Here is a 22,271-nt window from a genome sequence, read left to right as displayed (position 1 = left end):
ACAGTACTTAAATTAATGTTATAACTTACTCTGGATTTTTTACTAAAAGCCTCTGGATAAAATCTGTGGCCAGCTGTGAAACTGATGAAAAAGTTTCTTCTGAATAATCTACATTAACTTGAGAAATATTGAGGTATGTTTCTTGATTATCTTCTCCCACAAATGGAGATGTATGAGTTAACAACATATATGCTATTATGCCAATATTCCTGAAAAACAAATAAGGGACAAGAGGAGAACTTAAAACACGTGTTAATCTGAAACATTTATATATAAAATTGATCCTCAACATATTCTTGTCCTCAAAACTTGTACAGTTAATCTATAGACTTAAATTGCTTTTCAAACTTCCTGTATTATTAAAACCAAAATAACTATGTTATTTCAAAGTCTGTCTCAGAGAAAAGGAACATGAAAGGAATACACGTGTGTTACATAATTATAAATATAATGAATTGAAGATATATCATGATATCTATAGTCTGCCCTTCACTCAGACACCTGTTCCTGAGTACACAAAGCTGCTCAAAGGGCAGCATTTCCTAAATGGTGTCAATGACACAGTAATGACCTGTAAGACACGAACAGGAGTTCAGTGCAAATAGAGTCAACAAGTTTGGCAAAGCACAAGTTGGGCAGGCAGACTTTTTTTCATTGCAAAACTTTTCAGAGCCTTAAACATACTAATGACAAGTCTGGTGCTCAGGAGCCAGAAAAAGACAATACATACAGTACATGTTTCCCACTTAGTTAGCCAAGGACGGTTTTTCCTTGGCAAGCTGATTACAGTTACATGGAACACAGGGAATAAGTCTAAACTCTTCCACTTGGCCTGTGGAGTCAGCCCCCACTGTGGTCCCAACTAAAGTTCCAGTAGGAATTCCAGTTTTACTTTCTATGATATCTGATATTCAAAATATCATTTTGCTTGCCACAAAAACTTACAATACCCTAGAGATATCATCTCATAAAACTAAACTTTTGCAGAACCTGACCACATTTTTCTGCCTAGCAAATGCCTTCCTAGTTCTTCCAGACCTAGATCAGATATCTGCCATCTGGTGCTTATCTGCTGCTTCCTCCATGCTCATTAAGTATTTTACCTTACTACAGAAAATGCTGCACATTACTGCAACTACTTTGTTTTTTTATTCCTCTAGGAAAGGGATTTTCCTATTTACTTCTGTATCTTTGGATCACAGCCAAAGTATCACTTAAAAAGAATGGACAGGTAAATGTCTTCTTGTGGCATAGTAATGATACTTGAGAAAAATCTTTTATAGAAAGCCTTATTATTTACATTTGGAATCAAAGAACCCTAGAACAACATACACTACCCAACATGTAATAAAAGATTTAGGTAACTAGCAAAATCTTACCACATATCTGTTGCTGTGGTAATAGGATCATAGTTCAGGATTTCTGGAGCTGAAAGCAAAAATAAAATTCAAGTTTAGTATGACAAATTTAAAAACAGGAACATTATTTTATAATAAATTAAAACTGGTTTTAATTTTAAAGAACTAGTAATATCAAATTAATAGAAATTTAGCATAGTATTAATTATCTTGTGATTAGACATTTAAACATATCAAAAGTTGAGCAAATTATATAACCAAATGGTTCAAAAATACCAATAATATTCTTGGAATAACCAGTAGCTATGTAGGTTGGTTTGTTTGTTTTTAATCACTAAGATCAATCTTAGAAAAAACAATTATGAAGAAGTAAAATTTTAGACACTAGAATCTTTTTAAAAATTTTAGTTTTAGTTTTATTACTCTATGTTAAGAGTTAGTTTGTGTTATTTTATTACACTAATTTAACTTTTTCTTTTCAGGGTAAAGAGAATCATATGTATTTACAATAACATAATGAGCAAATTATGCTTCCTAGATGAGCTTTAAATTTTTGAGTAGATTAAATATCCCCCTTAAACCATCAAAAACCTAAATTCCTATGCAGTTAATTTCCCTTTTCCTTCCCCACCAATTTTTTTAAGTGCAAAATAAATTTTTCATATTTTGTAAACATTATCACAAATTTTGAATTAGTAGAGTCCAAACTAGAATTTATGCTTAAATAATAACTTTGTTTCACAGTATAGTTTCATAATTTCTCCAAAGAGAACTTGTTTCCTAAACCCTAATGTTTTTATTAATAAAGACTTTGAGTCGTATATATTTGTCAGTCTCTGTCTATCACACAATCTACAACCTGACAACATATTTCTGTGAGCTGTGTTATCTATAATTACAATCATTTATTCTAGGACACTATAGCCCTTATTAACACTCAAAAGTTAGTAATTTGCTTTGTTTTCATTTCGGGAGTCAGGTGCATTGCTGAGAAGCACCTGTTCTGTTTAGTTGTACCTTTTCAATGCTCACATAGGAATATCAATATGAGCAACAACAAAAAAGCATAAAAAGATTATTACTATAACTTAAAATACTTTAAATTTATGTTCTGCTTTATAGAACTTAATATTTTTTCATCTGCGTGATCTAATTCGTTGATATAGTACAATATCCCTAGATTATCTAATCATAGGACTTTTTTGGCATCTTTTTTCCTCAAAATCCTCCTTTTACAATCCTAGGCAAAACCTCACATTTTTAACACACCAGCAACAAATAGCAAGCAGTCCTGCTAACAATTCTTGCAAAACTAAAGATAATGCATATTGTAAACAGCTTCAGAGTTGGGACAAGGACAGAGGTAGAAATGACATCTACCCAATACCTAGGCTTCAAAGGCAATAATGGACAAAGTGACTCTCTGTTTTCCTCTTTTTCCTTTTTCTTCTGTTCCCTAACTTCCCCTTCACCCACTCTTCTTTATGTACCAAGCCTTTACACACAAACATTAACTTTTAAACTTATATGTCCTATGTCCTATGAATTGTTGTGAAAGTCTCAATAATCCTATGTACACTAAAGTTCATTTAAATGTGTCATAACCAAATTTCAATCCATTAAAATACCTGAACTAAATATATCCTGGAATTACATGCTCTAAAATACAGTTTCATAGAGGTATCATTTAGTTGATACATTTCAATATGGTGTAGAAAAGAAAAAGAAATTCTTACCTAAGTATTCTGGTGTTCCCATGATTTCCCGAAGTTCACATGCATTCCCTATTTTTCGAGACATTCCAAAATCTACAATTTTTATATCTCCAAGAGGGTATATGCTGCTCAATAATATATTCTGTGGCTAAATAAAGCATAATAAAAATGATAAGTAATATACAATAATAAAAGAATAATATTCTCAGATTGGAGGTAAATTGTTTAGCTATTACACATTTCATTGAGTCATTCATCAAACATCTACTGAACTACTTATTTAGGAAAAGCTTTACACTCAAGGATAAATAAAATTAAAAATATACTCAGAGGATTCTTAGTTTGGACAAAAAAGAAGTTAGATGAATATTTGGATTAATTGACTATGAGATATACTCAGTAATAAACACAAGACTACTTAATTCTGCATATTATAAAGTCTAAGAAGATTTTACTGTAGAGATAATATTTAAGCTGAACCTTACAGGATAAATAGGAGTATGTCAGTTAGAAACGCACTCTAAGGAACAGCATGAAAGAAGAAAGGAAGGAATAATAAAAAACGAATACACTTCCAGAAACAGAAAATGGTCCAGTATAGTATGATGGTTCTGGGTTTGATTGTTGCCAGGTTTTTAGCTCAGACAATAAGAGATATGGATGTATGGAAGGTTTCAGTCATTGCTTCCTAGAACTGTGCAACTTTGCTTTACAAAGCAAAGGCCTGAGATCTATTACAAAATTCCCTGCCACTGTCATAACCCATATAGCTGCCAAGGTGCTGCTCTCAAAGTCTGTGAGAAGAATCATAAGTCTAACTTTGGGAGAACCCCATGCTTGTTTATTATTAAACCAGAGAGACATTAAAGGAGAAGAGACAAGGGTAATTGGATCTATTGTTATCAATCACAGGCTTTAGGATATATAAAGCCAAGTTTGTTTGCCATCCCTGACTACAAGGGCTGTGTGGTGGTTAGGTAATACACGCGACTGGTCTGTCCTTAGCAGGAAAAAAACCCAACAGGAAGTTTGTGGGGGCACGATTATCCTGATTTTTACGACACTGTTATTTTTCCAATATCTTATTGGTAAGGGACATGGCAGGGCTGTTAGATATAGTAAATACTACCCCTCTTCCATGGAGGAACCCAACACAGATGAACAGATTTTCTTTTTCTTTTGAAAATGGGGTAAGATAAAGAGAAAAAGTAAGTCTAGTTTGAGACGTGTACATTTTAAAGTTTCTGCAAGACATCCCAATGGTATCTAATCTGCAGTCGGAGAAAATAATTTGGAGTTTAGGAGAGAAGCCTGGGCTATAGGTAAGAGAGCTGGAAATCATCATTATTGTGAAAGTGATAGTAAAGGACAAAGGATCATGCAACAAGGAGAGTTGTATACAAAGAGTCCAATGTTCAAAAAAATAAGAGACTGACTGAAATTTTGGATGGCTGTGGGGGAAGGATACGGAGAAAGGATAATAACATAAGAGGTTGAAGTGGTATTTCAGCGCTTGAGGAGTAAGTGGCCTGAATGGTCTGGGCGGGGGGCAAAAAAAAGAAGAGCCAAAAGACTAAAAGTTTCAAGGTAAAGATGAACGAATATAATGGGAGCAACTAAATGAGGACTAACTGGAGGTTAGCTTCAGAGATGGAGATCAGACTAGAGTATTTAGAGGTAGGACCATATTACAAGACGAGAAAATCCAGGGTATAAGAGTGAGATGTAGATTAGAACAGGGTAAAGAGTGAGAAGTGGTAAAATCCAGGGTATAAGAGTGAGAAGGATTAGAACATGGAGGAATGATGGTTTTTAAGAACCCAGTGATTAATTTGAGCTGCTCACACATGCAGTCTCCTCTCTGCCAATATAAAATTCAGTCCATGTAGCACACGAGTAAACAAGGAGTGCACCACTGCTGTACAGAGGGGCATGATCTGACTGTTGCTTACTACCAATACCAGCTTGCAATTATGCATCCCAAGAGCAGAAGGAACAAAGATGTTGTATCAGTTAAAATCATATGTTACATTACCTTCAAATCAAGGTGTACAATGTTATTCTGATGTAGATAACAAACTCCTTCAAGTATTTGTTTAATGAGTCTGATAATGTCATTTTCAGAAACCATTTCAGCCAGCTCAGGTAAACACAAGTTGAAAATTTCTCCACCTGCAGCACTGAAATGAAAGTTAAATAATAGAAACTTGAAAAATCATTGACCTAAAAGTGACAACTTTTAAAAACTGTACAACTGTTAAGTAAAAGACAAAGCTAGTATCTAAACTTTAGTCTCTTTATATAGACACAAACACTTAAGAAATTGGGGGCAGGGAGGGTGGGAGAGATCTTTAAGGAAGAAAGTAAATGACAAGAATATTTCAAATTTTGAGTACCAATACTTGTATAATTAATAAATAAAACTGAATTGCTTTAATTCAATAACATTATAATCTGCTTTAATGACACAAAAAAATTAATAGCTAACACTCTGAACTCATCTCTGCTCTTCATTTTATTCACTTATATATAGATATAAATATCATCACTTTTTGATTCTCATGACAACCATGTGGAGTAGGTAGTTATTATTTCCATTTTACTAATGAAGAAACAAGTACAAAGAGGTTTAGCTACTTGTACAAGGTCACATGGTAAATGGGGAACCAGAATTTGAAGCTGTATGATATGGGTGAAAATCTGCATTCTTAACCAATACCCTGTACTGCAACTTTGCAAATCTTTTATTATTATTTTAAAAGAATTGAAAATCTAAAGAATGTTGACAAAGGCATAGAAAAAAAAGTCCCTACGTTTGGAATCAAACAATATAAATATATATCCCAAATCTGCTATTTACGAGCAATATAACTTAGGATCAGTCACTTATTTGCCTTTCCCCATCTGTAAAACTGAATCGAAATCACTGAATTCAATAGATTTTTTTTTTGAGGACTAAATCTAAAAAATGCAAAAAAAATCTAGGTGGTTATTCAACAAATTTATAAGGTATGTTTAAGAATATCTCAAGCAAAGCATATTCTATGTGGTAAAATAGGACAGTGTCTGGCATGTAGAAGGTGTTCAGTAAAAGTGTTTGTTGAAGGAAGGAAGGAAGGAAGGAAGGAAGGAAGGAAGGAAGGAAGGAAGGAAGGAAGGAATAGGCAGTCATTCTTAGAGAAGCTGAAACTGAAACTCGGAAGTCTCATTGACTGTCAAGAGGAAGAAGCATGTCATGTGCATTAGGGCCTATAAGAAGAAAAAATAATGGTGGTCAATTGGAGTCCTACACTGAAATACACAGGACTGACCCTTCCCATTGCAGATGTAACTTGTAACTAAGCCATCTCTACCAATCTGTGCCAGTTAGAGGCTGCAGAGATTTGCTGCTTTGCACTTTATCATATTCCAGAGATAACTGTGTGGGACAGCTGGTAAGGAATACTTGTAATAACTCCAATTATACTTACACTTCAACTTCCCCCAACACCTGAAACTCCGAGAAAATTCATAAAAAACAACACACCTGTCTCAAGATATCACGGTAAGGACAATCTGAGTATTAAAAAGTTAGTTTGCTATAAAATTTATAGTTATAGAACTAAACTCAAAAATAAGGTATAGGAAGACAATATTAGAAATTCGTGTTCACCTACAAAAAAATAAATTAATCTTTATGAATAGTTATATATAGACTACCCTTGGTGGTCCCTTGGTCTGCAGGTCAGATGTTTGTCACAGCCCTGCTCAAAGTCTCCTGAGGTAAGAGGGACTCCCCAGGCCAGGCTGCCAGTGACACCCTCACTACTTCCCTTTCCGGTCACATTATTTAGTTTTAATGAAACAAACCCTCTTAAAACAGAAAGTGGCCTAAATATTCCTGCAAAGATACTGCAGATAATATTACTAATGCAATCATAAGCAAATAAGAAAATAAAGAGATGATGCTTTAGATTCTTAGAATGAGTTCTTTGCTCAATAAGAATTATTTGATGAGAAACCAGACCAAATAATTTGAATTATAAGAAAACTGTATAAAATATGGATTTACATCCACTATTAAGATATGAAAACCCAAGGTATAAGAGTGAGATGGGGGAGAATGATGGATTAGAAGGATTAGAACATGGAGGAATGATGATCTTTAAGAACCCAGTGCTTAATTTGAGCTGCTTGTACATGTGGTCTTCTCCTCTCTGCCAATACAAAATTCAGTCCATGTAGCACACATTCACTAACATTAATCCAATAGCCAGAACCCTCCACTAATTCAAAAATTCCAAAAATACAAGAAAACAAACTAAGAAAAAAAATGTAAAGCACTCCCTGGTGGCTAGGACATATGAGATAAGACAGTAGGTTGCTTATAGGGGTACCTACTGAAATTCAAGACTGCCTGGGTTCCATTCTGGCTCTGCTGCTAACTAGCTGCATAAATTGGGACAAAATATTGCCTCTGTTTCCTTTACTGTAACACAATGATACATGATGAATAACGATAGCTCCTGCTTCATTGGATTGCTCTAAGAATTAAATTAGATAAGCCATGTAAACTATTGGACACAACAGATGTTTTAGAGATCAAAGCAGATCTATAAATATTTATGACAGTGCCTGACACATGGTAACACATTCAGTAAATATAAGTATTCTTATAATAAGTAAACAAATTTTAATTCCAAGCCTAGCAAACACGTAACCTTTCTGAATTGGGGGGCTTCTTACTGAACTCTGATTTTTAAAGGCAATTTATTTTTTTTATTTTTTTTTTTTTAAAGATTTTATTTATTTATTTGACAGAGATAGAGACAGCCAGCGAGAGAGGGAACACAAGCAGGGGGAGTGGGAGAGGAAGAAGCAGGCTCACAGCAGAGGAGCCTGATGTGGGGCTCGATCCCACAACGCCGGGATCACGCCCTGAGCCGAAGGCAGACGCTTAACCGCTGTGCCACCCAGGCGCCCCTAAAGGCAATTTAAAAAGTCTTTGCTAAATTAAAATTCATTTTTAGAAACATACTGTACATATAAAAATACACACAATATATTCTTAAGTGAAAAAAAGAGTGTTACAATGAATATTCCCAAACTAACAATTTTGTTTCTAAAGGTACACAGGCACACACTAAAAAATAAGAGTAATTTTAAAATATAGGAATATGCCATAAAAGTAATTTTATTTAACACAATTTAAAAGGTAAATTTATTTAACACAATACATAGCTATTACTTTTGTAACCAGAAAAAGTATCCTAAGGGTTTTTTGTTTCAATAACAAAATCAAACAAATATGATTGCCAGCCAACCAGATTGCTTCTTCTTTTCAGTTTGGCAAGCTGACCAATGTCTTTTGTAGGACTGCCATTTTTCCCATAAAAGAGGGATGTAGGTAGAGCTATGAGAAACAGAAAATTAGGAGGAGCTAAGAGGAGGGAAAGAAGAGATAACACAAGAAGCAGATTGCAGAAGTTAGCAGAAACTAGAAGCATAAAAGGAAGCAGTGAGTAGTAGACAAGCAGATGCTTTGTTAAAACAAGCCACCCAAGAGCAGTGACTACTGAGAAGAAAAAGACACCTCTATAGTCAGAAAAGACACCTGTATCATTATCACTGCCTTGGAAGGTATATTCAGGTATATTCCTTCTTTCTCTGTTAGAAGAATTTGCCCCGATGGGACATCAACCAACAAATTTAAAAACTTGGAGTGTTTGCATGCATTTGCTTATGTATTTGTATATACACTGTGTGTGTGTGATAATAGTACTTTAGTATAATTACACTGTCATGCAAACCTATGTGTTATATACCATCTTTCAAATGATTCAGTAAATGTCGTAAAACGTCAACCAATTGGTAAATCAAACTAAAGAGTATGAGTGTTAATTGTACTGCTCTTTCAACTTCTCTGTAGATTTGAAATTTTGTAATAAAAAAGTCAAGGAAGAAAAGTATGTAGGATGGTTTAAGGAGGGGATCAGATTGGTAATTGTTATTAGAATAAAAGATCCCATTGTTTTATTTTCACCATATAAAAAATTATGCCACCTTATTAAAACAACTAAGCCTGTCTGACCAAATTTTTACCTTTGAGATTATCTGATGTGACAATGCCACCCCAAAAGTGATAGGAACGGCAATTAAACCAAAGTTCTAGTAAAAAATTTTAGTAGGTCTTAGTTGCTCTAGTAAGAAATTATTTTAATCCATCTAACACATTTACTGAGTGCTTGCTACACTTCAGCCATGAGGTACAGTTCTGCCCTTACAGAATTCAGTTTACTGAGTACGGTACCTGAATCAATTTTTGGAGTATGAATAAAGTCCAACCATAAAATGTGCCAAAATTTTTTGATGTATCTTGTCGTTGCTATTTAGATAAACCCCCAAAGAAAATTTTATGAAAGCCGTCAACGCTCCTATTTTTTCACTCGCCAAAACTAGTATTCCAATACAGTGTTTGAAAAATGTTAGCTAGGGGCGCCTGGGTGGCACAGCGGTTAAGCGTCTGCCTTCGGCTCAGGGCGTGATCCCTGCGTTATGGGATCGAGCCCCACATCAGGCTCTTCTGCTATGAGCCTGCTTCTTCCTCTCCCACTCCCCCTGCTTGTGTTCCCTCTCTCGCTGGCTGTCTCAATCTCTGTCGAATAAATAAATAAAATCTTTAATAAAATCTTTAAAAAAAAAAAAAAGAAAAATGTTAGCTAATTTTCATATACTTCAAACATACAGTGTCATACAAGTAGTTAATTTTTTAAAGGTTAGGGGAAGAATCTGACTAATCACAAAATGTATGAAAAATGAAATCATATTGGTAGTACTGTGGGTATTTCTACAGTTCTAATTTATTTTGAAGGTGCTATAATATACCTTAATTTGTATGCTGGTGTTCTGGGAAATGTACATAGTATTCATTCTTAAATGAACTATTCATCAGTTTAACATTTTGCAAAATAAGCATTTTCCTATTTACAAGTTGATTCTAAGCAAATTTCCTGGTATAAATATATATTGATTTTTTACAAATATATAAATAAAATTCTTCATCCTTAAAATAACTGAATACTAATATTAATGGTTAATATACTTCTAAATTCTGAAAAATGATGATGCAGGTTAACCGCTAAAAAGGATTCTTATATTTATAATGCATTTTTTCTAAAATGAATACTTAATTTCTTTAGTTTATTATGAAATAGATTTCTTTTATAAAAAACTATCAGAGCCTAAAGCCTATTAAACATAAATTTAGCTAATCTCTTCCAACTGTTGCAGATGTTCAAACACATTTTACAATAAATGTGACACAATAAATGTGTCAGACTGTCACTTAATAAAAGTACTATTTAGAGTCACATGTGAATATACTGATTAACAGCCAGTTGGTTTAACTAAACTCTACCCCTTCCTCATGGTTAACCTGATGAAATGTTGAATATTTGGGTGTTTTTAGCTTTTCACTGACTTGTGGGAAGAGATATATTTTATTTCCTATTGCTATAATTCCTAACAGTTTTTCACATATTACACAATATTAATAAATGTGTTTCTTCAACAAACAATGTGGTAGGCATAACTTCACCTTCATGGAAATTCACCCTTCTACTCTCCATGAGTCATTTCCTTGGATGTGTTTTTCAAAGAGATGGACAAAATATGTAAATTTCAATTCTATTTATCCATCAGAAAGTTTTGCACAAAAACTCATCAACTTTCTGTGCTATAAAGCAATGAAAGTTTACTTATTTTGCCACATCCCCCAAATGTTGTGTTGTCATTCGTTTTTTTTGTGTGTGCGGTTTAATTAGTTTTTGTGTATGTATGAAAATATTCAAATATATGTCTTTCTAATATTTTATCAACAGAAATCTTTACAAGTTCTTGACATACTTTTATCACTCCGGTTCTTAACATTTCAAGTCACCTTATTTCACCAATTAAGATAAGTACAATACATTTATTTAAATTTATTAAATGTATACTTACTATTCCAGTATCAAAATGATTTCACTGGCATTTTCATAGACTTCATGAAGATTAATTACATGAGGACAAGACTTTGCCAACTCAAGTATGGCAATTTCATGTAGAATCTCTGCTCGACAATCCTGCCCTCTTCTTCTCTTTTTTAGAAATTTTGCAGCATATTCTTGGCCAGTAGATTTTGATATACATTGTCTCACCACAGCAAATTTTCCTCTGGGGGAAAAATGAGGACAATCAATTTTAATGTTTGCATAATGAACAATATTAGTATAATACAGACACAGTTATAACTCCAACTTAAGAGTTAATCCTTTCAAGAATCTATGCCATTAGGAATTTATCTATGTTCTCTTAACTGAATCAAATACTACATGTACTTTTATCAAATTTATAGCACTATCACATAAAAATGAAAATGGCAAATATAATAACAGGATAAGACAGAATTATATTTGTTCATCACTATTAATACATTATCATTGTAGGGGGAGATCTTATCTGCATACCAACTCCATGCTATACTCTTGATATAAATTTTTGTGTTTAAATATCATAACAATCCTATATAGTAAGTGATATACCATTTTGCAGATCCCAGAGAATATATGTATCTTGGTCTATTTCCAAAGACTGTACCCTTAATAGAGTACCACACTAACTCTCTAATCAAAATAGCTTCCTTCAAAAACAAAAAATTAAAATGAATGCAAAAATGAGTATTTGACATTTAATTTTATTAGTGTAATCACTTTGCCTTTCAACACCACTTTTAACAATCTTTAACGTTTTCTATCATAAACTTAGCAGTTGTTTTACCAGTAAATCTCTTAATATTGCATGTAACAAGATTACCTGTAACAATCTCTTAATATTGAAGCCTGTAACAGGTATCACAGGTATATATGTGTCCTATGGAGAGGACCCAGAGATACTTCACGATCAACTACGAAAATTAACAGTTATCATTTTAGGAATAAGTATGTGTTTAGCTCTTTCCAATAGAAGTGCTTAGCATCTCAGCCAAAATTTAAAAAGACACTGGCAAATGTGTATTCTAAGCCTATATTTGCCCAAAATCTAGTTTCCCAGAAGACCTAGAGCTATTTTGAGTAAGACTATTTTAAGAAACTCATAAAGACTATTGACTGCCTACCCAGAAAAATGTACACATGGCCTTAGATAGAAAGCTTTACATACAATTCCAGAGGGTTTTCAGATTTCAAAGCCCATCTATAAACCTTCTAAACCTGAGTCCAAGGGATCGAAAATTAAGAACCTGTATCCTAAGGCTCAAATTACTTTCTAGATACTAACAAATGAGGTATAAATAAAGGGTCTTTGGAGAAGAACTTTTGTTCCACAACTCTTCTTTCCCCAATTTGACTTCTAACACAGCATATCAGGTACTTGGCAAGGAAAACCTGGTGTTTGGAGTGGGGAGGGGGGACAAAATACATTGCTTGATTGTATTTTACTTGCTTTTCTCAAGGGTTGGGATGACAAAGATTCCTACTCTTTATTTTCCAAATTTCTTCAATATTGGTGCCAGTGAAAAGCACTGGAAACCAAGCTGAAAATGTATAGCTACTAATACCAGAAAAAAAAAAAAAAGTGACCAGGCTATAATTTGACTCTTCTACATCAACTCAATAAATTTGCATGCACAAACCCGATTCTTAGAAGCTTTCCTTTAAGATTTGGAATGTCTAATTTACACTATAAGGTACTTTTTCACTGTATGCAAAAGCAATGCTGATCAATGCATTTCAATGAGCACACAAAAAGGTCATCAATCTCTACTATATATTCAAACCACCCATGTTTATAGATTTTATACTGGATAAATTGAATCAGACAAAGATTAAATGACTCCTGAAAGGTCATATATGGAATTGGAGTGCCAAGAATTATACTATGGAATGTGAATTGCTAGCGTTCTCTTCTAACCACTATAAAACAATTCCTCCCTTTAAGATAGCTTTTTAAAGAAGTACAACTTGCTTCTGCCAATTCTCACTTAGATTTAGAAGTGAAAATGTGTCTAAAACAGAAAGGAAATTTTGAGTTTTATGAAGATTCACCTCGTAAAACTCAGTAAACAGAAACTAGTTAGCCAAGAAAATTGTCCATCTGAAAAAAAAAACAGTTTATACTACCAATTGTGAAAATTAAATTCTGCTGTAATTTTCCAATTATATCTGCAAGCCAGAATTTTCTCAGGAATGAGGAGCAAAAATGAGTAGCAGCACTTTATCTAAATTCTTTTTATGTAGTCTTACGAGGCTTTCTTAAACAAGTACACAACTCATTAATCCAGTACAAAGGTGACCAAATGATATCGGTCATTATTTATCTGTCAGTGTTTATGACTTAATAAAAGCCCCATGAAGGCAGAGACCCTGTCTGTCCTAATTACTACAGTTATTATAAAATCTACACTTTGCTAACACATAACAGGAACTGAAATACCTGTTGAATGAATGCAAGAGTTATGCACCTACTACAATACCATATACTGTGCTATTTTGCATCCTGTGCTTAAAGCATTTATATTTTTTAAAGCTTTTTTAAAAAACATTTTACATATATACTCATTTATATACTGTTAATTACCATAATTATCAGATGACTTAGGAAGAAAAAAGTACTAGTTTCCCATTCTAAAATGTTAATTGTGTTTAGAAGTATAAAAAATAATCTTTTATACATTAGGTTCCTATGTCAAATTTAACAGAAACATTTAAGAAAATTTAAAACCCTTAACAATAATACTTAATTCATACCCTAAGAAGGCAAAGCTGACTAGATTTCCTAGCAGTGAAAAGGTCTAGTAGTTACCCTTCTGCATTCTAGAATACACAATAAAATGTGAAAGGTGGGGGGAGGGTAAGCTACAAAGGAAGCTGACATTTATTTCCGCATCTGCCTCACCCTTCTAACCACAAGAAGTACTAAGGAACCTTGCCTCGGTTGGGGGAGGGGTGGAAAAAACACCCAACATGTTAAAAAACAGGAACAATGCGAAGTTTTTTGAGAACAGTCTAAAATGAACTGTTAACTTTGACATATTTTCTTTTACTTTGCTGAAGGAAAATAAATTTTTTTTTTTTAAGATTTTTTTAAAAATTTATTTGACAGAGAGAGACAGCCAGCGAGAGAGGGAACAAAAGCAGGGGGAGTGGGAGAGGAAGAACAGGCTCCCAGCAGAGAAGCCTGATGTGGGGCTTGATCCCAGGACTCTGGGATCACGCCCTGAGCCAAAGGCAGACGCTTAACGACTGAGCCACCCAGGCGCCCTGAAAATAAATTCTTAAACACTAACACTAAAAATTAATTTTTTAAAAAAAGGTGATTTAGAAAGATCAACTTGATTTACAAAGAACTTTGCAGTTCACCACATGCTAGAATTTTGTTTACATACTTGAAGACGTAAAGCCTCAGGAGAAACAATATTATGGTCCTAATTGCCATTTTGCATTATTATTGGATATTAAAATTGGTAACAATATTGGAAGAACTTGAAGTTATTGGTCATGAAAGATCATGATTTCCAATTGAGCAAGGTTTACTAATTAGAAATATCAGTATTTACCATGTGACTCATTAGCCCTTATCAATTTAAAGAATAATGTTAGGTCGCTTTCCTAAAGATATTAGAAGATGGAATATTAGCAAACTGAATTGTTTTAATCAGATTCTATCATAAGTTTTTGCTCTAAAATGTTAAAAAAATATACCTGATTCAAGTTTGTGCTTGTTATTTATGATAGTACCTCACTTATAAAACCATTTAGAATTATTAATATTGTCCTCCTCAAAGTTTAAGTTCTCCAAACCTCCAAAAGGAAAAAAAAAATATTTATAGACTTTCAAGCCACGTGATATCCTAATTTAATAAATGTATGTACATTAACCCATCAAAATAGTAACTCAGAAATATGGAAAAGAATACCCTTTATTGTGTATACTGTTCAAGGCTTTTCATATTCAATTACCTGTTCAAAGCAGTTTCCAAACATTTTTGCAATAGAAGAAAACTTGGAGACATCTAGTCCACCCTCTCATCTTAATGAAAAGGAAATCACATAACTAAGTATATCATACAACTTTAGATCCAGAGTAAAGACAGGTCAACTGGCTTCCAGTTTAATCTGTTTTTTACTAAAATACTATATATGTATATTCGACATAGCTGTTAAAAAAAAAAAAAAAAAGGAAAGAAAACTCCTAAGAGATTCCTAAGATACCTCAATAAAGCTCTACGGTAGTTTAGATGTTAAGATATTGACAATACTGTGTCTACTCTAGGCCTTCTTATTTTAAGACTGACCATGAAAAATACAAAGTGGTCCAGAAGAAGATAACTAGATCAAAGATGGCTGTCTAGAAATTAGGTCATAAGATGAGCATTTAAGGAAACTGGCAGTGTTTAACCATATTCAAACCTCTGAAGGATTTTCACATGGACATTACATGCAACTACAAAAGAAGAACTACGTCTATTGGGTAGATGTTAGCAAAGCAGAAAAGAGAACTTCTGTGCCTAAGAGGCACCCACAAAATGGAACAGACACATTCTGAGGTAATGAGTTCCCCATCACTCTAGCATTCAAATTGAAGCTGGATAAACAGCTTGTCAGGAAAATTATAGGAAAGACTGCTGCATAAAGAATTATATTAGAAGACCACTGACCAACGAAATCCTTCCAGTGCAAAGATTCTATAACTATTCCATGTGAGATATAAGCAACTAAAAGAAACTGACTCTTCCTATTATAATGCAAAGAGAAATAATGACAGATTTAGAATTAAACAATTTCTTAGAAACATTCTGGAAGGTTTGAAAAACTGTATATTTCAATACACCATTAAAACACCAGATATTTTGCACATAAAATTAAATAATATGCCAGAAATTATGAAAAACGCTTTCACATTTAGTTCTTGGTCTAATGAAGTAAATATTATCATCCTTATTTGCAAAAGAAAGACTGAATCCACCATCTAACAAGTCTAGGACTTGTTGTTACCCTTCATGTACCGGATCACCAAGAACAGAATTACTTTTCATGGTTCAGTCAACTTTTATTTTCACATTGAGATTTTCAAATATAAAAATCAATCATACTATCTTACTATATATCTATCAATACAAACATGGACTTAGCAAACCATTTTAAGATAAGCAAACATCTGCCTCCAGAACTAAAATCAAACTGAAGATAGAAATGGATCACCATCTTTCAACTCTTTGTTAAAGGTCGTTAAAGTTCAAAGATGCTGAACCTATAACAAATAACTTAGTATTTTTTAAAACTTTCATATATATTTAAATGGTAGTGCTAAATGGTCTCATAATCTCAGGTCACCCCTTGGCCTTAACACTCTGGTTAGGCCAAAACAGATCAGTATTAGTGTAAGTACAGGGTTTTACTTACAGAACATGCATTCTTCATCATACAGAATTATATTACCAAATATGAGTTAATTCTTTTTGTTTAATTTAGGAAAAAAGAGGAGGAGACTGATTTATTTTTTTAGCCCAGCACAATATTCTAGGAATTTAAAAAATTTTAACAAAATTTGATAGCATTCTACTAAATACTTCACAAATATTAACTAATTTAATTCTCATAACAACTATAGAAGGTAGATACAATTATCTTCATCCCCACTTCTCAGATGAGGAAATTACAGTACTAAGAGTTACAGAAATTTAACTGAGGTCACAAAGTTTGGAAACGGGAGAGCCCCAATTTGGACTTGGCAGTCTGCTATGCTAAGCCCCCTGTTGCCATGCACAGCCTCAAATAAGAACCCTGACCTCCTATTGGGGCTCTGAATCTAGGTGGGACATATCATATAAGCTCGTGAACTCTCCACAGATTTGATTTCCAAGTCAGTTAAGACTAGACCCTTATAATAATAGCAGATATGATGACTTTCTAATAATTTTTTAAACGATCAAGTGAATTTTATAGAACTATAGACCCAGAAATCCAAAATATGTATTTAAACAGCAAACACATTATAAAATTTCCTTACCTTCCCAGCTCTTTAGATGTAAGTGTATAAAAATTATTAAAGTTTTCCATTTTCATTGGAGTTTGAGGAGTTGTAGTTAGCAAGCCTGAAATACTTCGGCAATCAAATCTCCTCCTCGACATGTTAGATGACTCCCAGATATGCTTCTTTAGTCACTTATTTTTATCTATTTTAAAAAAGAGAAGATACAGGATATAGCTTAAATGCAATTAAGGAAAAAAAAAGATGTTCTCTCAGACAGACAGGATGTACATTACATTATACAGCTCCAAATATAGCTGTAAGATACAACCAAAAAAAAAAAAAAAAAGAAAGAAAGAAAGAAAGAAGATAAGATTTAAACAGCACATTCTACCCAGAAGGAATTTAAAAACAAAGCACACACATAAATTCTATTACCTCTATGGTACTTAAACTAACTTACTGACTTTATTTCAGAATAAAACTACTGTAAAGATCCTCAAGACCTCCCAAATTCTTAATAAATAGTTATAAGTTTAATATAAGCAATCATTCAATTTCATTTTTAAACTCTCATTCTTTAAACTTATATCTTCGCATAAGATTTTAAAATAGCAAGGTAATGATTATTCATTTTAAATTTAATTTTACATGGCCAAATTTAGTAGTGAATTCACATTTTGTGAGTCATGTTATTGACTTCTGAATGGCTACAAGAAATAAAACTTGTTTAACAGACTACCTACATTTCAATATTAAATTCAAACTTTCATAGGTCTTAAGAGTTTTTTTCTTTTTGGAAGAACCAAGCTCTATAATTTTATTGGATAAGTTACTGACCATATACAAAGCCTTATTCTACAGCTCTATATCTTGAACTCATATTTACCTGCAACTTTGTGATATATACATGTATTCAGTTTTTAACAACAAAACTACCATTTCATATTAATTGAATTCATATGGTAACTGTAGAGTGTATATTTTATAATAGGACTTCCTGATACGTGTATCTAACAAAAGATCCAGTGTTATTCTTCTAGCACCCCCTTTCAGTAACTCCCTAGGGCTTTTAGTCTTTCTCTGACACATTTTTCTTCTACTTATTTTCTACTTGACATGTACTGTTCTTTATCTTCCTAAATTCAAATGCCAACTATATTCAATTTAATAAGCAATGTGGTAAGAGTTTAGTGTTTTCAGTTTCTATATTTTCTTGGTTTTATTCTTAAGTCAACAAATTTTTTTTTTCCTCTAAATCCATTTATCTTTGGAGAAACAAAGACCTAACTAGTTTTGGTGTACATTTCTAGTAGTTTAAGGGCTGCAGTGTAGCATTCTGAAAATAACATTTGGACTGAATCACATCTGGGTCTGAATCCCATTTATCCATCATAGCAGCTATGAGATCCTAACTAAATTATTTAACTTCACTACTGTTATGGACCAATTGTGTCCCTCCCCTCAAAATTCACATGCTGAAGTCCTAGCCCCCATTACCTCAGAAGGTATCTGGAGTTAGGGCCTTTAAAGCAGTGATTAAGTTAAAAATTAGGTCATTAGGGTGAGCCCAAATCCAACAGGACTCATATCCTTATAAAAAGGGATTAGGCCACAGAAACACACAAAAGGAAAACCCTGTGAAGACACAGGGAAAAGGAGGACATTTGCAAGCCACAGAGAAAGGCCTTAGAAGAAACCAATCCTGCCAACACAGTGATCTCAAATCGCTACTCTCCAGAATTACGGGAAAATAAATTTCTGCTGTTTAAGTCACCTAATCTGCAGTACTTTATTATGGCTATGTGGGAAACAAATATAGCTACTTTAAAAAACAAGAAAGAAAGATTTTAAATGTATAGGAAGGGATACAAATATCCTAATAAACACTTGCTTTTTCAATCTTATTGCTTTGTCATATTTTGTTTAAATTAAAAATAAGACATCATAGACACAGCTGAAGTTGGTTTCTTCTTTCCATCCCCAATTTATAGTCCCACTAGCACTAGGTGGGAGAGCTTATTATTTCCTTGCCAACATTTGTCCCACTCAGGCCTTTAATTTTGGCTATTCTAGTGTGATGAAGGGAAATGAAATTTTGTGATTTACTTTACATTTCTCTAATTACTAGTGAGGAAAGCTTCAATTCTGCTTCCTCTAAAGTATGGATTATAATAGAATCTATTTTTAATCTATGGATTAAAATTAAAATATGATGTACCCATATAGAATGACACTGGTACAGTGCTAATCATTAGAGTACATCATGATTGTTCAGTAAGTAAATATTGTTACTATTCTACCCAAAGATACTCTCTACACCAGCCCCGGCTGTTGTTGAGAATTTGTACTGTTTCCATATACAAAACTCTCACCCCAGGTTAGCTTAAAATCAACTCTTAAAATTCTGCCTTTTTTTTTTTTTAAACTGTGTTTTGGTAAACTATTTGTGTACTTTCTTAGATCCGATGGCATGCGATTACAATGGTCATATATTCTTTTCAGAAAAATCAAAATGGTTACCAATTTCTATGCTCAATCTATTTTTTTTCAGGTCATCTTTGGGTTTTGACAATTTTTTTCTAAACGTAAGAGTCTATGACTGCTTACAATAGCATTTGCATTATACATACATATATACAGAAAGAAGGGATGTACCTGTATCATGGATACAAATTGGGCTACATGCCTAACACTGTCCTTCGATCAGGCCTTGGGAAATATAAGAACTACGTGTCAAATTCAATCATAGAGACAGAGTATAGGCTCTTGATTCTGAGATGTTCACCTCATCTAGATTCTAGAATCTAAGATCTTTATCTCATGCTGTATATCAGCTACAAAGTGCTCTAAGAACTCCAGCAGAACTAATCTTATGAATATTTTCTGCTCTCAAGTTTCCAAAGAGTCAATATGGATCTTAGATGTAGTAAAAGATTTATGCTCAGTGAAACAGGATTAATAATAATGGAAAAAAGAAACTTGTTGAATGAATGAACCCCAAAGTTCAAAAAGTGTTTAAATATACCTAAATAATAGGATACTATATACTCAAAAATCGTGCTTTCAAAGAATATTTTTAACTCCTATAATATTAAGTGAAAAAAGGAAGACACAAAAAGTATATACACTATGATAATTTTGTGACAAAAATATAAAACAAATAGAAGAAAAGACTGGAAAACTAGGGCAAAATGTTAACAGTGGTTATCTTTGGGTGGTGGGATTATGGCAGTATTTTTACTTTCTTGGTATTTAAAGTATCTACACTAAGCAGGTACTACTTTAATAATAGGCAAATAATGAGCAAATGCCTTTGGGAAAAAAGATGGCTGTGAATATATATGACTAGACTCTAAATGCAGGAACTTACCCACTTGCAACAGCAAAATATATCTCTTTACACATTAAGGGTTTACTTGGCTATAGTTCAAGAGCCATTCTTGTTCAATTTTTTTAAGGCCTCAGTTTTCTCTGCATTTATATAGAGCAGATGGCATCCACCATCCAAATAATATGTCAATTCTTATGCAGAGACCATATAAGCATTCAGGGTAAATACTAAACAAGAATTAATGCCTTGTTTAATACTGGATAGAAAAGACAATTTAACAAATTCTGAATTAATGTTATAGTTACAATTCTATATAATGAATAACAATTTGTAACTTTAAAATACACACCTTTACTATGAATATCACTTGTGAAAATCTAGACTTTTCCTGGGACCCCCTTCCCTCCCAAAATCTAAAATGTGATATCCAAATATACATGTAAATATTGTTTTGTAATATCTATTATTCAGTTATGTTAGAAGGCAAAAGAGCTGACCTTTAAAGGATTGATAAGATAATAACAAAATAAATAGGGCCTTATTAAATCAAGCTACTTGACAGTATTTCCTAATACTGGACATTGCCTTGTGTTTAATTTTTTACCCTAGCAAATTTTCCCCCCCTCACATGTACTGTTCATCATCATAATGCTGAATGTACCCACAGGCATTTTTAAGACTCTAAATGTAGCTGAAAACAGCACTGGGCAATCAGCAGTTCTTTTAAATACATGTTAATACAAAAATCATTTTTTGAATCGTGATACATTTTACTCTAGCTCTGAATATGCTGGAATACAAGCTATGTCTCAGAAAAAAGAGCAAGCACATTTCTGAAAACAGAACCTTACACTTACCTACTTATTGTTAAAATACCTATATTACAGACTGCTTAAGGCGTCCATATAGCATCCTGTAAGTGTATTTTCCTTCTATTTACTGCACTTGAACCAGCTGCCACAGCCTAGATATTTTTCCATTTCTTCTCTTTTGGCCAATTTTACTTATAGTGGAGCATAAATGTTACCCGTTGTCAAAACCCTTCACAAACATCTGGTTGCCTGTCACATAAGATTTAATCCTTGGGTACATGAAAGTTATCAGTCAACCCTCTGTGTCTCTGTGTATCTTCCTAAATTTCCCAACAATTTTTCTTTAACTCCAACAATTCCATACCATTTCTTTGTTTTCTACCACAACTCACATAATTGATTCTAAATTGCCAATATGTCTAGATCTATTTGAAATTCATTTCATAACACTTTATTAGGCTATACTAATAAAAAAAAATCCTAAGGGACTTAGCAGGTAAATGTGTATGTGTGTGTGTACAGAGGTATACAATTAAAGACACAATCAGGCACTAGAAACAGAGGGTAATAGAAGGCAAGATAAAATTAAGCTTCCAAGTATACAGTACCTCAAACTTATTCTCGAAGATTTTTCTCTTGTTAACTCCCATCACAATAATTACAATAAGAATTCTGATATGGATCAGTGAAGGAAGTACCAGAGGAAATGTCAGGTTTGATGTGGGCCTTAACTTACTTGAAGGGAGACAGCAATGTGATGTGATCAAAAGTAAGACAAGTAAGAGTCCCTATAAAACCGTTAAATAGCTCTATTTAAAAAATATTCATCACAATATTCATTTCAAAGTTATCAATAAAAATGTCTTACAGAAATAGGACATATCACATACAACATATGAAAACATCTGGAGAATTAAATTGTCTGCTTTGATCCCTTCATTAGCCACCCAGTACCTATAAGCTAAAGCCCTACTGCATGACACACAAAAGCCTTTGAGGGCCAGGTACACACCAGTTTCACTTCCTGCCACACTTTTTTTTGCCTCTACATCTCTGTTCTACTTTT

The 22,271-nt window shown here is 33.2% G+C and overlaps 1 protein-coding gene across 3 annotated transcripts in view; it reads right to left on the bottom strand.

Annotated features, from left to right (window-relative positions):
* Nucleotides 1–22,271, bottom strand: part of STK17B (serine/threonine kinase 17b) — a 32,412-nt gene that overhangs the window by 5,363 nt on the left and 4,778 nt on the right. For 2 of the 3 annotated variants that reach the window (XM_040642593.1, XM_008687287.2), the window contains 6 exons: nt 17,099–17,264; nt 11,054–11,266; nt 5,109–5,253; nt 3,095–3,221; nt 1,380–1,428; nt 30–209 (listed from right to left, as the gene is read on the bottom strand). In XM_040642593.1, coding sequence (XP_040498527.1) covers nt 30–209; nt 1,380–1,428; nt 3,095–3,221; nt 5,109–5,253; nt 11,054–11,266; nt 17,099–17,220 — 836 coding nt within the window. In that variant the 5' untranslated portion in view covers nt 17,221–17,264. The remainder of the gene's footprint in view (nt 1–29; nt 210–1,379; nt 1,429–3,094; nt 3,222–5,108; nt 5,254–11,053; nt 11,267–17,098; nt 17,265–22,271) is intronic. The other variant, XM_040642586.1, reaches the window with a different exon arrangement.

The sequence above is a fragment of the Ursus maritimus genome, unplaced genomic scaffold (assembly GCF_017311325.1).
Source record: "Ursus maritimus isolate PB19 unplaced genomic scaffold, ASM1731132v1 scaffold_1, whole genome shotgun sequence".
Classification (NCBI taxonomy): Eukaryota; Metazoa; Chordata; class Mammalia; order Carnivora; family Ursidae; genus Ursus; species Ursus maritimus.
This window is presented reverse-complemented; position numbering and strand designations above follow the sequence as displayed.